Consider the following 13,021-nt stretch of genomic DNA (forward strand, 5'->3'; position numbering starts at 1 on the left):
CTTGGACATCTTATGGACGTCTTCCGACGGACCCATCATGACCAAAGATGCAGATTGCTTCAGTTTCGACATGAACGAGTGTCTGGCACCTGGATTCTCCGTAGAGGGCTCCTCCTATAAAATGCCGATGTTCTCGACCGCGGCCATATTTGACCGTGTTCTTCGAGTTCAACCAGAGTGTGGCGACTGCTTGATCAAAATTCTGCTCCATCGGGTTTCGAAGGGCTTCGAGCCTTTGATGCCTCACAGAACCAAGCAACCCGACGCTTTCGACCTTGTCGTGAAAGCGCTCATGCGGTATCAGTACGTTGTCAACGATGCAGATGGTCTGTTCGTAATGGTCACCGATGCGGAGCAGGTCGAGAGTACGCTTTACAAGCGGTTGATCACGAAGAAGAAGAAAGTTGGCCAACTGTGTCTGAACGACGACGCCTCTTCGGAAGACCCACAGGAATTGGGGGAGCTCAGAGCTGCTATGAATGCGTTATTTGAGGGTCTATTGCCCAGGCCAAGTAAATTTGAGAAATAGATCGTTGTGTTGGTTCAGCTCATCGTGGTGTGTGCTGTATACGTACTGTTGAGCAGGAAGCACGAGAGGTCGTCCAGCATGGCGCAGAATACTCGTTCGAATGCCCCATACCTATAAGACGAATTGGCCTCCGGATAGTATTAATGAGCGATGACTGAGTCTAGACAATGCATCCCACGACTTCAGAAAATGAATCTGCTATTTCTTGAACTTGCCGTGAGAGTTCAGCTAAGGTAGTAGTCTATTTAGCGAAGTCGCTGGAGCGTGTGGTCGTCGAGGTATCACATATCGGCATTGAGCCGTACATGCATGCTAGCCGGAGCCCCGTCACACGCAGAGATATGTACGTACCTCGACTCTAGCGCGAAGGCCGTCCACCGGCTGGTCCGACTGATTGTGAAGGTCTCGCCGCCATGCAAAGCCACTTTGGCAAACACGGGCCTACTTTCCAGACCTGACCATGGCTCATCGTTGTGGTCGGAGGGTTGCGTTATTTGCCGATCTTGCCCGCTGTCCTCTTTGATACACCCAGAACACAATTTTTGGAAATCGCAGACTTTTTGAACTGTTACATACCTCCGTGTGCAGTGCCGGTGTATCTTGGGAACATGGAAAGGCAGCAGCAGCTGATCTCCGACATTCATGACATGTATACGATGGCTGTGCCAAAGATAAAGTCCTCATTGAGGCACCGAAACCTTCGATTCTACGCCAGCTGTGGTGCCATTGCGGCCCTGTTCTTGCTCGTCTCGTCCAGCGGGCGGGTGTCCTCTACTGTCCATTCGTTCCGGTCAACCATTCAGGATGCCACCAATAGCACATTGGGAGTAGGTATCGCACAAGCAACACGCAGTGACAAGGGTTGAACTGACAAGAGACAACAGTTTGAGAAAATCATTGTCATGGGGATGCCAGAGCGACACGACAAAAGAGACGCCCTTACACTAGCCGCTTCCCTCTCGGACCTTGAGTTCGAATGGGAAGCAGGTGTTGACGGCTCCGCCATCGTTGAAAAAGCGAAGCCGCCCATAGTGAGAATATCGGCTTCTCTGGCGATTTCGAAATACTGAAGCGAGCTTCTAGATGGACAAAGAATTGACGTTGAGCAACAAAACTTTGGGTTGCTGGAGAGCTCACATGAACGCTTTGCAACGGTATGACGCTAGTCTCGGCTTGAGTCTTACTGTCAACTGACATATGCTTTGCTGGCAGGGTTGTCAAAGAGAATATACAGACGGCCCTCATCATGGAAGACGATGTAGACTGGGATGTCAACATCAAGCAACTCGCTTTGAATTTGGCTCACGGCACCAAATACATCGAAGGTTCGGAGAACAGAGCCACAAGATCGCCATACGGCGATGACTGGGAGCTGCTATGGCTTGGCCACTGCGGCATGATGAAGAAGCCCGAGCCCCTGGCGCGCTATTACATCACCGACAACGACCCGACCGTCGTACCACCGAGTCACTTTCATTTTCCAAAGAGACCACTTTTGGATCAGCCGCCTTTAAGTGCCAACTTCACCCGCCTGGTTTTCAAGCCCGAGCTCGGGATATGTGCGTATGCGTACGCCGTGACTCTCGAAGGCGCCAGGAGGCTTCTGCACCAGGAGACGCAATCTTTCACCTCGGCAAGCGCTGCTGACTTTGCTCTGCGGCGATTCTGCAGGGTTTACAAGAACTGGGGAACAGCGGCAAATTGTATAGGTGCTTGGCCTTCTCTGTTCACGAGCTATCGGGCTCCTGGACCGACCGGCAAAGACTCGGACCGCACGACCTACGCCGGGCCGGCATGGAGAGATGTTGGTATGTCATCGCACACCGTGTTCTCCACTCGGCTGAACTTCGAGGCCTTGCTCAAACCAAGAGGTGGTTCACAAAGGGTGATCAAAAGCCAATGGCCGGATGAAACGCTGTTGAGGGAATACACTGGTGAGCTGAAGTTGCCTCAAGGACGAGGCATCGAGCTGGTCGGACACGAACGGCTACCGTAGTTCGAACGAGTATGATAGCCAGCAAATTGTCCGGGCAAGAATAAGAATGCCTCAGTGCCGTCAGCTAGATCAGTCTCTCATGGGCGTTGTACCGCTGCAAGATCTGCTTGCAAGTTCATGTCTTAAAGCTGTGACCTGCCGAGATCATCAAAGCAGTCCAAGACAATACTGCTTAATCGTGGTTCAGTCGTCGCTATGGAGCAGTAAAACCTTGCCCTCAAGTTTGTCAGCATCTCGGGCAACGTAACGTCCGCTTATGCTCTGATGCTGTTCGAATCTTCCACTTCAATCGGCCGCGAACAGGGATATCGTCAGCAGCGAGATTCTTTCAGCAGCATAACGCCTTATGAGACGGCTCCCAGGCGAATTCGTCTCACATATCAGCTTTCACTATAGCATCGAGCCTTTCTTCGGTCCGGGTTCAAGTCCATTGTCGTCGATGAGACCGCGGTTTGACTGCAATGTTGTGGTTGAATCGTCGGTCGGCCGCCTTTGTGTCCGCTTGTCTGTCTCATGTGTCCCATACTGCTGCAAGTCCTCGTCACCGGGCGCATTGACAGATGTTGGGAACAGAAGATCCGGAACGAGGATTCACATCCTCGAGCTCGTGGACGATATGATGCGCAATTGCCAGTGTCAACCTCTACTGAAACACCCAGATCACACGGATAAGGAGCTGTTGACTTCTACTTCGTCACCAACGTCGCTCCTCGCACAGCATCATTGCGATACTGACTCGGCAACGTACCCGTCTTCAGGTAGCAGTAATTTCCGACCAACGCCACGCTTTTACAACCCGTCTTCGTCGAACAAGCATTCAAACACGCCTCATAAGTCGCCGCCGAAACCAACGTGAAAGTCCCGCCCTTTCGATCCCATCCGCACTCGATGCGGTACCGGGCGCCGTTCCGAGCAGTGTACACCGTGTCGTCCGCGGCAGGACAGGACAGCGGCGAGGGCGACGAGCGCTTCGGCCGGAGCAACGTGCTGTTGACTTGATACATCTGCAGAGCTTGGCTGCCACCGCATGCTGTGGTCTTGCTCCCGGGACAGGGCGTGGAGCACTTGCTTTGTGATAGTGGAAGGGCTTGGGCGTCGATTGTGTCGCCCATCCAGCAGTCCTTTCCGGATTCGACGCCCATGATCTTAAAGTCGCGACGCTTTGCTTCGGATGCGCACATATTGACTGTCATCAGAGTTTCGTTGGTGTAGACCTCTGTCAAGGCACGTCCGTTGGGCTTCTCGCCGGTACATCCTAAAGAGTAGTAGATGCCAGCGTTCCGTTGGACTGTTGGGCTGGGCGTGGTCGTCGTCGTTCTTGAGCTTGTCGTTGTCGATTTCGAACTTGTTGCCGTTATTACTCTGGTTGTGATACTTGTCCTTGTTGCGCTCACAGAGGTCGTTCTCGAGGTTGACCAAGTGGATGAGGTTGTCAAAGGAGTAGTAGATCTCGCCGCGGAAGCAGTCATTGATGAAGTCGCCGACCGAACCGTGGACGAAGTTGCTGATGGCGTCAAAGAATGTGTCGTGGACAGCGTAGTAGACCGCGAGATAGCTTGTCCAGTCGACACAGTCATCGATCGAGTTGTGGACTGGATCGTGGACTGAGCAGACGACGGCGAAGGCCGTGAAGTAAATGTCATGCTGGTTGAGCTGACCAACGAAGTAGTGGATGAAATTAATGTGGTCCCTGAAAGAGGCCCCGAGGTCGTCGTCGATAGCTCGTTCGTAGAGGCAACCCCTGAAGAGGTCCCAGTCATTGCTGAGCTCGAGACAGTGGTGGAAGAAATGGCAGAAGCGGCAAGCCCGGATGAGGTCCCTGTGGTGGCTGAGCTTGAGACAGTGGTGGAGTATATGGATGAAGTCAAGCCTTGGGTCCAGATACCATTGCAGACGAATCCAAGAACGACGGCTCCTTGGTCATTATTCGTGTTGATTCTCCATGCAGCCGAAGCCTGTGAGCTGGCCATATCCGGCTGCACCTCCGGGGGTGCACAATACAGCGTAGCATTTGCAGACTGTGCAGCAGCGATTTGCGTACCCTCTGCAAGGTCAAGACCGTTCGAAGCACGAAGGTAGCCCGGGGCATCGAATGGAGGCTTTGAGACGGTCAAACCCAAAGGCGATGCCGTGGAGGATCCATTGTTTGTGATCCGCAATGCAAGGGTCCGCACAGTTCCTGCAGCAACATCACCAAAGGAGAAATTTTGACCGGGCACATAAGGATCCCAACCTGAGCCATCTGCTCTTTGAAATTCGTAGAGTGCCACAGGTTGGCTACCAACTGTGCCGAAGACATCCAAGATCTTGGTTCCGCCGCTGGTGACGATCTTGACAAAGACAGCATGGTTCCCAGCGGCAGGAGGATTGTAGACGACTCCCACAGACTGCTGACTGCCCGGGCCGATCGAGCTTGGAAGGTCGGAAAAGGTGAATTGCGCAACTTGAGAGCCACCATCGGAGGTAGTGTTGGGCGTGAACCAGGGCCCTTGTTCGGAAACCACCGAGAATGAGACACCGCTCACTGTTAACGCAGCGTCACCGTCATTATTCCAGAAAACGCTCTTCGACACTGCTCCGGCGCCGATTGTGGTGTTGAAAGTGAGGGTGATGGGCTGAATATTGAGCAAAGCTGAAGTTGAACTTGCGGTTCCCGTCAACGTGACTGGCGTGCGGCTCGATGAGCCAGCAACTGCATTGGTGGTGTTGATCACAACGTCACTCGAAAGAGGCCCGACTTGCATGGGAGCAAATTGGGCCTGAAATTGGAACGAGTCCCCTGCGGCAAGTGCCAGAGGCAATGTCGGCAACCCTGATGCAACAAAGTTTGGGTTTCCCAAGATGTTGAAGCTCGTCACGGATGTAGCGACGTTGGCAACACAAGTGACCGGGATTGGGGTAGACGTGCTATTGACGGCCGTTCGAGGAAAGGCAATCGGCGAGGTGCAATTGAGTGGGAGATTGACAGGCGCGCCGAATGCCCACAGAGAACCACGCGCAGCAACGTAAGCTCTTCCGTCTCCAAACACCGGATGATTGAATTTGCCAGGACCTTGAATGTTGAAACCTCGGAGCAACTTGAGCGGGCTCCCATCACTCGGGGGGGTGGCATCGTAGATTCGGAGGTCTAGTCCATCGACATCCGTCATCCAATATAGACCTGTCCCAGGTTGCCCGTTGAGTGATGTCGTGGTGCCATGACCAACTCCGAGATATTGCGCACTCTTCTCGGCGGTGGTAGTTACCTCGACAAACGTTGCATCGCCGTTGGCGTTGCAGCTGAATTGAAGCACTCTGGTTTTCTGATTATTGACGTTGATGTAGATGTAGCCGCCGAGAGGCTGGATGCCGGCGGCAGAATAAACCGAGTTCTCATGTTGAAACACTTGAATGGCGGCATCCAGTCTATTTGCTCCCATTTGGTATCCGCCCAGATTGTCGACATTGAGCCAATATGTTTTGCCGGACTTGCCAGTGACCATTCCTATACGGCGGCTGTTGGGGCACGTAAAGGAGGATGGCAAGAGTTGAAACGGTGTGGTTCCTAGATCCTTGTCTGCGCCATCGAGCTGTGTCTTCTCCCAAGGCATGAAAAAGTCGACCGGCTGGATGGTCCCATCATTGTTGATCCTCATGTTCACGACTGCCTCTTCGAGAGCGGTTGGCGGATTTCGACCTCCGACAGGACTGCCATTTGCAGGAAGTTGTGCAGCGTAACCATTGCCGGTTGAGAAGAACATGGAGCCGGCGCCGTCGTACGCCAGGCCACCTCCACTCATCCACACTCCTCCTCCGGCTACAGTGTTGGGCTCTTCGCCGCCTCTAAGCAAACAGTTAGCATTACGATGGCTGCTCTACTCGCAAGCCTCGGACTTACTCCATAGCGTAAGCCTCTACGATAGCGCCGGAAGTCTTGTGGAATCCGATGATAGCACCAGTATCTAAATCAGAAGGGCGGAAGGGTCAGTCATGGCTCAGGTGCAACAGGTATACGAATCTGAGCTCTGCAGGAATAGCCCGAGAGACATTTTCGGACCACTGAAGGTATTCTGTCGTTTGGTTTTCTTACAGTTGTACTGGATGCAGTGTGATGCCCAGCCTGTGTATATGAAATTGCCGACCTGAAGCAATGCTGGTCTCTGATGCTGGTCGCCGGCGATAAGCTGCCGTCGAGGATTGTTACGAAAAACCGTGCCGCCGACAGATACCGGAAAATTGGGTGCTTCGGAAAGATCGGAGGTGTTGATGGCGTGGAAGTAGTAACGACCGTTTGCACGGCCTGGTGAGGACTTGGGGCCGAAGGTCGTGTTTTGGAACTGCCATGTGGATTAGATTTGCAACATCTCCGTTGCAGGCGCGGGAGCAACTCACTTGATCCGAGTATGTCTTTGAGGTCAAATACCAGAGGCCCGAGGATGGATCAATCACGCCAGTACCAGTCACTCCGATACACGGAGTGATGTCGAAGCAGCCTGAAATGCACGATCAGTGCTGCTTGGCGAGGTCTTCGAGCACTCGCAAGGTGGACAACTCACTCCCTAGATCCGCCGCCATGAACGGTACACCAATGTTTCGCGATGTGACAACCTCTCCAGTTTTAGCGTTAATCTTGTATAGGTTGTTCTGTGTCGTAGCCACGAAGACGTATTGAATGCCATCATCAGTTGTATAGACCAGTGGTTGCGACAGGACTTGTTCCAATGCAAGCCCAGCAAAGGCTCCGGGCAGCTTTGCCGTCCAAATGTTCCCCCAGTCTGCGCTCGCGATGACACGGGGGTCGAGGTTGTGGTTGGACTCATAGCCAGCTCGAGAAGTGTCACCTCCCCAGGTGATGGTGTCTGCTGGATTCAGGCCGTACGATGCGTGATGCAGGGAGAAGGACACCAGGCATCCTGCCAGCGGGGACAAGAATGAATGTCTCATGCTCGGGTATGTGAGACGGGATGCCCAACCAGCCGTGAACAAATCGATGGTGTCCTCAAGATGGAGAGAAGGCTGTAGCCACTACGGCCATGTCATCAGTCGACCATCGAATGACTCCGCATCAGGTCGGATTCGCCGCGATGCGCAGGAGTAGGAGTCAAGACACCAAGTACCCAACGGACAGAGTCTAGACGCCCGCGAATGGTCCCCCGTGAGGCGTCGCAGTCTCGGACTCGCCGATGGCCAGAGATCATCACCTCGCGCCATGCTTGACCGAGCAATAAGGTAAGGTCCGCGCACATGGCGACCGCGCACATGGCGACTGGCTTAGCCGAAGCCCAACGCCGCCGTGGCGCTCATCAACTGCATTCTTTTCGCTCTGGAGTCTGGACCGGGACTCCGAGATTATTGTTGTTGGTGGCTTGGCCTGGCCGGACAGGACAGGGGTGCACCTAGTTCTACCATTGGCCAACAACAAGGCTTCGACGCTTCCAGACGTTGGCAAGTGCAAACCTTGCATGCCACCTCACTTCCTCCGCCAGCTTGACGAGCTCGCGTATTCCTCCTGAGTTCTAGGCGGGCCTACATTCTGCACTACTGTGAATATCCGGCATAGGCATTTCAGTAAACGCCCTGCTAATGTGCGGGATCGATACGCCTAGCTGTCGTACAGCCTATGGCACGGTCTCAGCTACCTGCCCGAGCGGCGTCTAGCCCGATCAGTGCATTGGACCACATGCCGCGCTCCATCTCCAACGACAGTCTCAAATCTCCACCAAGCGGGAGCTGCTAATTAGTAGCAGGTACGCCACACCAGACTCCCTCCGGTCGCCGCAACGGGCCAGATCAGCCAGTGTGGTTTAAGGAAGTTTTGCGTACAAAAAGTGATGGCGGCGACCGCATATAGGACCGTGGTCTCCGTCCACCCGGAAGGAGTGACGTTTCGACTGCACTTCAGAAAACAATGCATTTCATCACCAAGCTGCTTGTCGGCGCTGCCGCGTTCTGTCCCACTTCTGTGCTGGCATCTGATCTCCCCGCGGCCGATCTGGACGCTCATTTGGATTTGGAAGCCCGCGCCTACTACAAGGATGTCGACAGATGCCAGCAAGATATCAAGCAGAGTTACGGGTACCAATTCTGCAAGACTTTCCTACCTCCTAAGACTGTTGTTGTCAAGAAAACAGTCTACAAGTACAAGGGTACCAGGACGATTTGCAGCACCAAGACAGCGCGTTGTACGCAAGCTCATGGGAAGCGAGAGGCAGAGGCCAACCCCAAGGCCGTAGCTGAGGCCGAACCGGATTACAATACGTGTCAGCAGGTCAAATGCAATCGCCAGGGCGTCCCATATAGCCTTCAAAAGAAGTATTCATGCGAGGTCATTCAGAAGGCCTGCTTCGAGCACTATCAGCCGAAAACCTCAACGCAGATTGTACGGAATGCAATCTCCTCGAACAGTGTACAAAAGCTGACCGCACTTCGCTACTCTAGTCCACCTGCACCGAGTACAAGCCGGCGACGACTGTTCACACGACCAAGACTGTAACTCCTGCCTGTTCATCTACCACTACCAAAACGACGACAAAGGACGTGGTCGTTTCTCCCGAGACGACGTCCCGCTCCACGCGTTCAACGATACGATCCTCGACACAATCCTCGACACCATCCTCGACACAATCGACGACACAATCGACGACACAATCGACGACACAATCGACGACACAATCCACGACACAATCCACGACACAATCGACGACACAATCGACCACTCCGTTGACGACACGAACCACCACCCCATCGACGACCCCATCTACAACTCCATCGACGACCCCATCTACAACTCCATCGACGACCCCATCTACAACTCCATCGACGACCCCATCTACAACTCCATCAACCACCCCATCTACAACTCCATCGACGACCCCATCTACAACTCCATCGACGACCCCATCTACAACTCCATCGACGACCCCATCGACAACTCCATCGACCATCCCATCTACAACTCCATCGACCATCCCATCTACAACTCCATCGACCACTGCGTCAACCACCCCGTCGACTACGCCAGCAATTACAACCCCCACCACGACCACCGCCACGACAACAGCATCAACCTGCAATTCCATTTCCTCTTGCGCACTCGACTCTGAATGCTGTACAGGCTACAGCTGTCAAATGGAATTTTGCGGCGCCTGCCAGGCCGTAGGGCAAGCTTGCAACCAAAACATCAACTGCTGCGACAGGGTCTGTTCCACGGGTGACAATTCTACCGGAACTTGTGCTACGCCCGCGCCGCCCGCGCCGACCAGTTAAGCGGGCAAGCGGGATGCTTGTAAAGGGACATCTTCTGTTGTCTCGTGCTTTGTGGATATGTATCCATCGACTCAATACATGATATTCATATGAAGCATATCTGAAGGATGTGAGAGCGAAATTTCCTTCTTCAAAGTGGAGCACAAGTTTCCATGCGATGGTGATTCCTGATCTCGTGTGCATTGGTTCGCGGAAACGGGTCTCGATAAAGGTGCAAGAGGAATTTGAGTCTTCTCACCACCGGGCAGTTTGACTAAGTATTTCAAGCCACAGGCATCAACAAAAATGAAAGCACCACTTCGTGCTCGAGCTCGACTAGAACTCACCCGTACTCTGCCCAATTCCAATCAAGCGACAACAGGAGAATCCACTATCGACAGAGTTCTCCTGACATCTTCCAATACGGACCCTGATGCCCTGATACCCTGCTGCACAAGATTCGCTTGGTCGCCTTGAACTTTGCTATTGGCCCTGAGGAACGGGAGCTTGATCCGAATACCGCCATGCTCGTCACGACCTCTTCGCGATGAGATATGCGTGCAAGTGTCTGCAGTGGTAGATAGGCGCGCCCGGTCTCAGCGGCAAGGCTCTGCTGCAACGTCCGAGAGGTCCATCAATATCGGAGCAATACATCTGCCGATACATGGCTTCCGATTCCGCGCTCGAAAGCGTGAGAGTTGCCTTGACCGGGTATTTCACTGTGCTCTCAAGGATGCCGCACATTTCGCAAGACAGCCTTGAATTGCCTCCGCCTGCAGGATGGGATATGGACGTCAAGGGCTTGAAGGACCTGGGCAAATCGGACGCAGCCATCGAGTTCGTTCGTCATCTACCTTTCTTGAAACCGTGTATCGATTGTGATCAAGCCTGGATTGTGAGCAATCTCTTCAACCGTCGTTATCGAAAGTGCTGACACTTATTGAGACCCCTTGTCTCCAGCTCTGGCACTTCACCGCGGCGAAGTCTGGCCAGCAGGCGCTGGAGTAGACATCACCACATCGCCGCATCTGATATATCTTTCCACGGCGATAGCTGCACGTGAGGGCATATATCTCATCCTGGACACGGAAAGCACCAACATTATTGAGGTCTCTACAGCTGGAGGACTACTTGCAGAGGATGTATCATGGGGAACATACGACGCCCTCCCTGCAGCGGAAATGTGGACCGCCCATACCGCAACTCCAGCTGCCGAATTCTTTGGCCGAGAGACTCGGCGTCTGCATCGGCTTGTCTCTGTCCCGACTATCGCAAGGAATGCTAATCGCCCGACGTTTACTATCGAGCGGAGAGTATGCTTGAAGAGCAAGACCTCCTGGCAGTTGAAGATGAATGGGAAGCAGACCACGAAGATGATCCGGACTATATGGTGGACGAGGAGGTCAATATCGAGGACCTGCGACTAAATAGCGAGAGCGACGACGATAATGATAGCGGTGATGACGACTATGAAGATATGCCTTTATCCGACAATGAGCTCGAAGACGTCAGCGCTGAAGCCGAAGAGCACGCGCGCTGTAACGACGGTCTGGCCGATGCCGACGGCGGGCATCTCAAGCGAGCGGAGTTCCGAGAGTTGCCAGCAGTGAGCCAGCGGGTGTACGATATATACAAACGCAATGGCTGGCCATATGAGGTTTTTGACGTCCAACGCTGCCGATCCGAGCTATTTGATCTCCAAGCAGAAGAGCAGAGCCGCAGAGCGAGAGCTAAACTTTCGGCCAGCCGTCCGTCGATGATGAGGGAGGAATGCCCGTCGATAACGAGGGAGGAATGGTGCGAAGAGCGGCGCCAGCTGATGAAGGAGAAGGTGCTAGCCGAGGGAAAGGTTTGGGATGAAGCAAAGGAGATGTCGCGATCGGCAGAGGAGTAGTGGGAAGGATATCAACACGAGATCCGGCAGAGGCAAGTTGAGTAGCCTTTGCACGAGCAAGAAAGCGAGCATTGAATATACACACATGGGATTTGTTATTATGGATGGCTATCGTTTGCCTAATATCCTTGATGATCCCACAGACAGGAGCAATCTCTATGCCGTCTTGGACCCAGAGTCAACGCCATCGTCGTCGACAAGACCGAAACCCCGAGTGTACAATTGCTGACAGAGCATGGGTCTGCCAAATCCGGATATGCTCGTCTGTCTGAAGTAGTTGATGTTATTGCAATTTCTATTGGCGGCGCAGAGACTCCTACACTGCTGCACGGTGGCCGTCAGTTGCTCGTTGATTACGGCATTGTTAGTGCCTCCATTGCCGATGGTGCAACAACATCGACATCCGCACTTCCATTGCACACCCAATATTGACCCGATCATCACCAAACACGCACTATTCGAAAGCCCTTATTAAGGCCGTTCTAACGAACCCGCATTTACCCCGCTGCCCTCAAAACCTACGCCGCTACTGGAGTTCAAAGATTCACCTTGTTGCCCCCTTTGGGGTGCAAATTTTGCTGAACTCCGGGATTTAGCCCCTACCTCCGAAACCTTATTCCGACCTTACCTCCCCCACACTCGAAATATTCCCTGTTTAGGGCATTGCATAAGGAAGGTTTATAACCTGTACTACAACACAACAACACAACACTTTAACACACCACAACACAACCAATACGCCGCCGATTCGGACGCCGTGTAGCCCGTTTGAAAGCCCTCGACGAGAGCTTTTATTCTAGCTATCAAACGCCTGATTTGGTCGAATTTTGAAAGAGCTAGAGGCTAAACAAGAGCAGTGTTCCCAGGATACACAAACATACATATACATATACACTTAGTTCTCTCTACACTAGAGTTACCTGTTGTCCTACGCCGCCGAGAGAGGAAGCTAAAGGAGCAGTGTAGTTTAGTAAGGACGAATTTGCACCTCTAGGGATTAGAGTAGTAGTACTAGCTATATAGCTAGATACTCTGTATAGAGTATAGGCCTACCTTTCCCTAGAGACAAAGGTTGTCCCGAACCTACTACGGCTACCCGCAGAACGCCTCTAAAGCCTGCTATAAAGACGCACGTTGCTACAGGCTAGAGTACTTCCTAGAAGCAGAGGTATATTTATATATCTCTTCTCTCCTCTTTAAAGTATACCTTCTCCTACTTTGTATAGTAGGGAGAAGAGTGCCCTAGTGTTGTAAGTAGGCTAGGACCCGAACGCGATTGGAAATAGAGACGAACAAGCAGCCCTCTCGGCGTAAGACTGCTAAGCCTCTTTTTAAACAAACAAACAACAACAACAACAAGACAATGTCTACCAAGACG

General features: G+C 52.9%; 4 protein-coding genes across 4 annotated transcripts; 3 read left to right on the forward strand and 1 right to left on the reverse strand.

The window, feature by feature from the left end:
* Positions 1 to 1,398: 1,398 nt before the first annotated feature.
* On the forward strand, positions 1,399 to 2,793 carry MYCGRDRAFT_74118 (uncharacterized protein; the record flags this gene model as incomplete). Its single annotated transcript, XM_003850694.1, has 3 exons — positions 1,399 to 1,560; positions 1,613 to 1,683; positions 1,742 to 2,793. 3 exons carry the CDS (start codon positions 1,432 to 1,434, stop codon positions 2,523 to 2,525), a joined length of 984 nt encoding a protein of 327 aa, XP_003850742.1.
* Positions 2,794 to 3,211: 418 nt separating this feature from the next.
* On the reverse strand, positions 3,212 to 7,448 carry MYCGRDRAFT_94554 (uncharacterized protein; the record flags this gene model as incomplete). Its single annotated transcript, XM_003851049.1, has 7 exons — positions 3,212 to 3,711; positions 3,815 to 3,974; positions 4,184 to 4,266; positions 4,411 to 6,347; positions 6,603 to 6,841; positions 6,897 to 6,997; positions 7,061 to 7,448. 7 exons carry the CDS (start codon positions 7,446 to 7,448, stop codon positions 3,212 to 3,214), a joined length of 3,408 nt encoding a protein of 1,135 aa, XP_003851097.1.
* A 964-nt stretch (positions 7,449 to 8,412) lies between these two features.
* MYCGRDRAFT_94555 (uncharacterized protein) lies at positions 8,413 to 9,607 on the forward strand (the record flags this gene model as incomplete). The annotated part of the gene is made up of 2 exons (XM_003850695.1): positions 8,413 to 8,686; positions 8,943 to 9,607. The coding sequence occupies 2 exons, from the start codon at positions 8,413 to 8,415 to the stop codon at positions 9,605 to 9,607; spliced, it is 939 nt and encodes a 312-aa protein (XP_003850743.1).
* A 1,457-nt stretch (positions 9,608 to 11,064) lies between these two features.
* MYCGRDRAFT_94556 (uncharacterized protein) lies at positions 11,065 to 11,643 on the forward strand (the record flags this gene model as incomplete). Its single annotated transcript, XM_003850696.1, has 1 exon — positions 11,065 to 11,643. The coding sequence occupies one exon, from the start codon at positions 11,065 to 11,067 to the stop codon at positions 11,641 to 11,643; it is 579 nt and encodes a 192-aa protein (XP_003850744.1).
* Between the last annotated feature and the right edge of the window lie 1,378 nt (positions 11,644 to 13,021).

This window comes from Zymoseptoria tritici, chromosome 7 (assembly GCF_000219625.1).
Source record: "Zymoseptoria tritici IPO323 chromosome 7, whole genome shotgun sequence".
In the NCBI taxonomy this organism is placed as follows: domain Eukaryota; kingdom Fungi; phylum Ascomycota; class Dothideomycetes; order Mycosphaerellales; family Mycosphaerellaceae; genus Zymoseptoria; species Zymoseptoria tritici.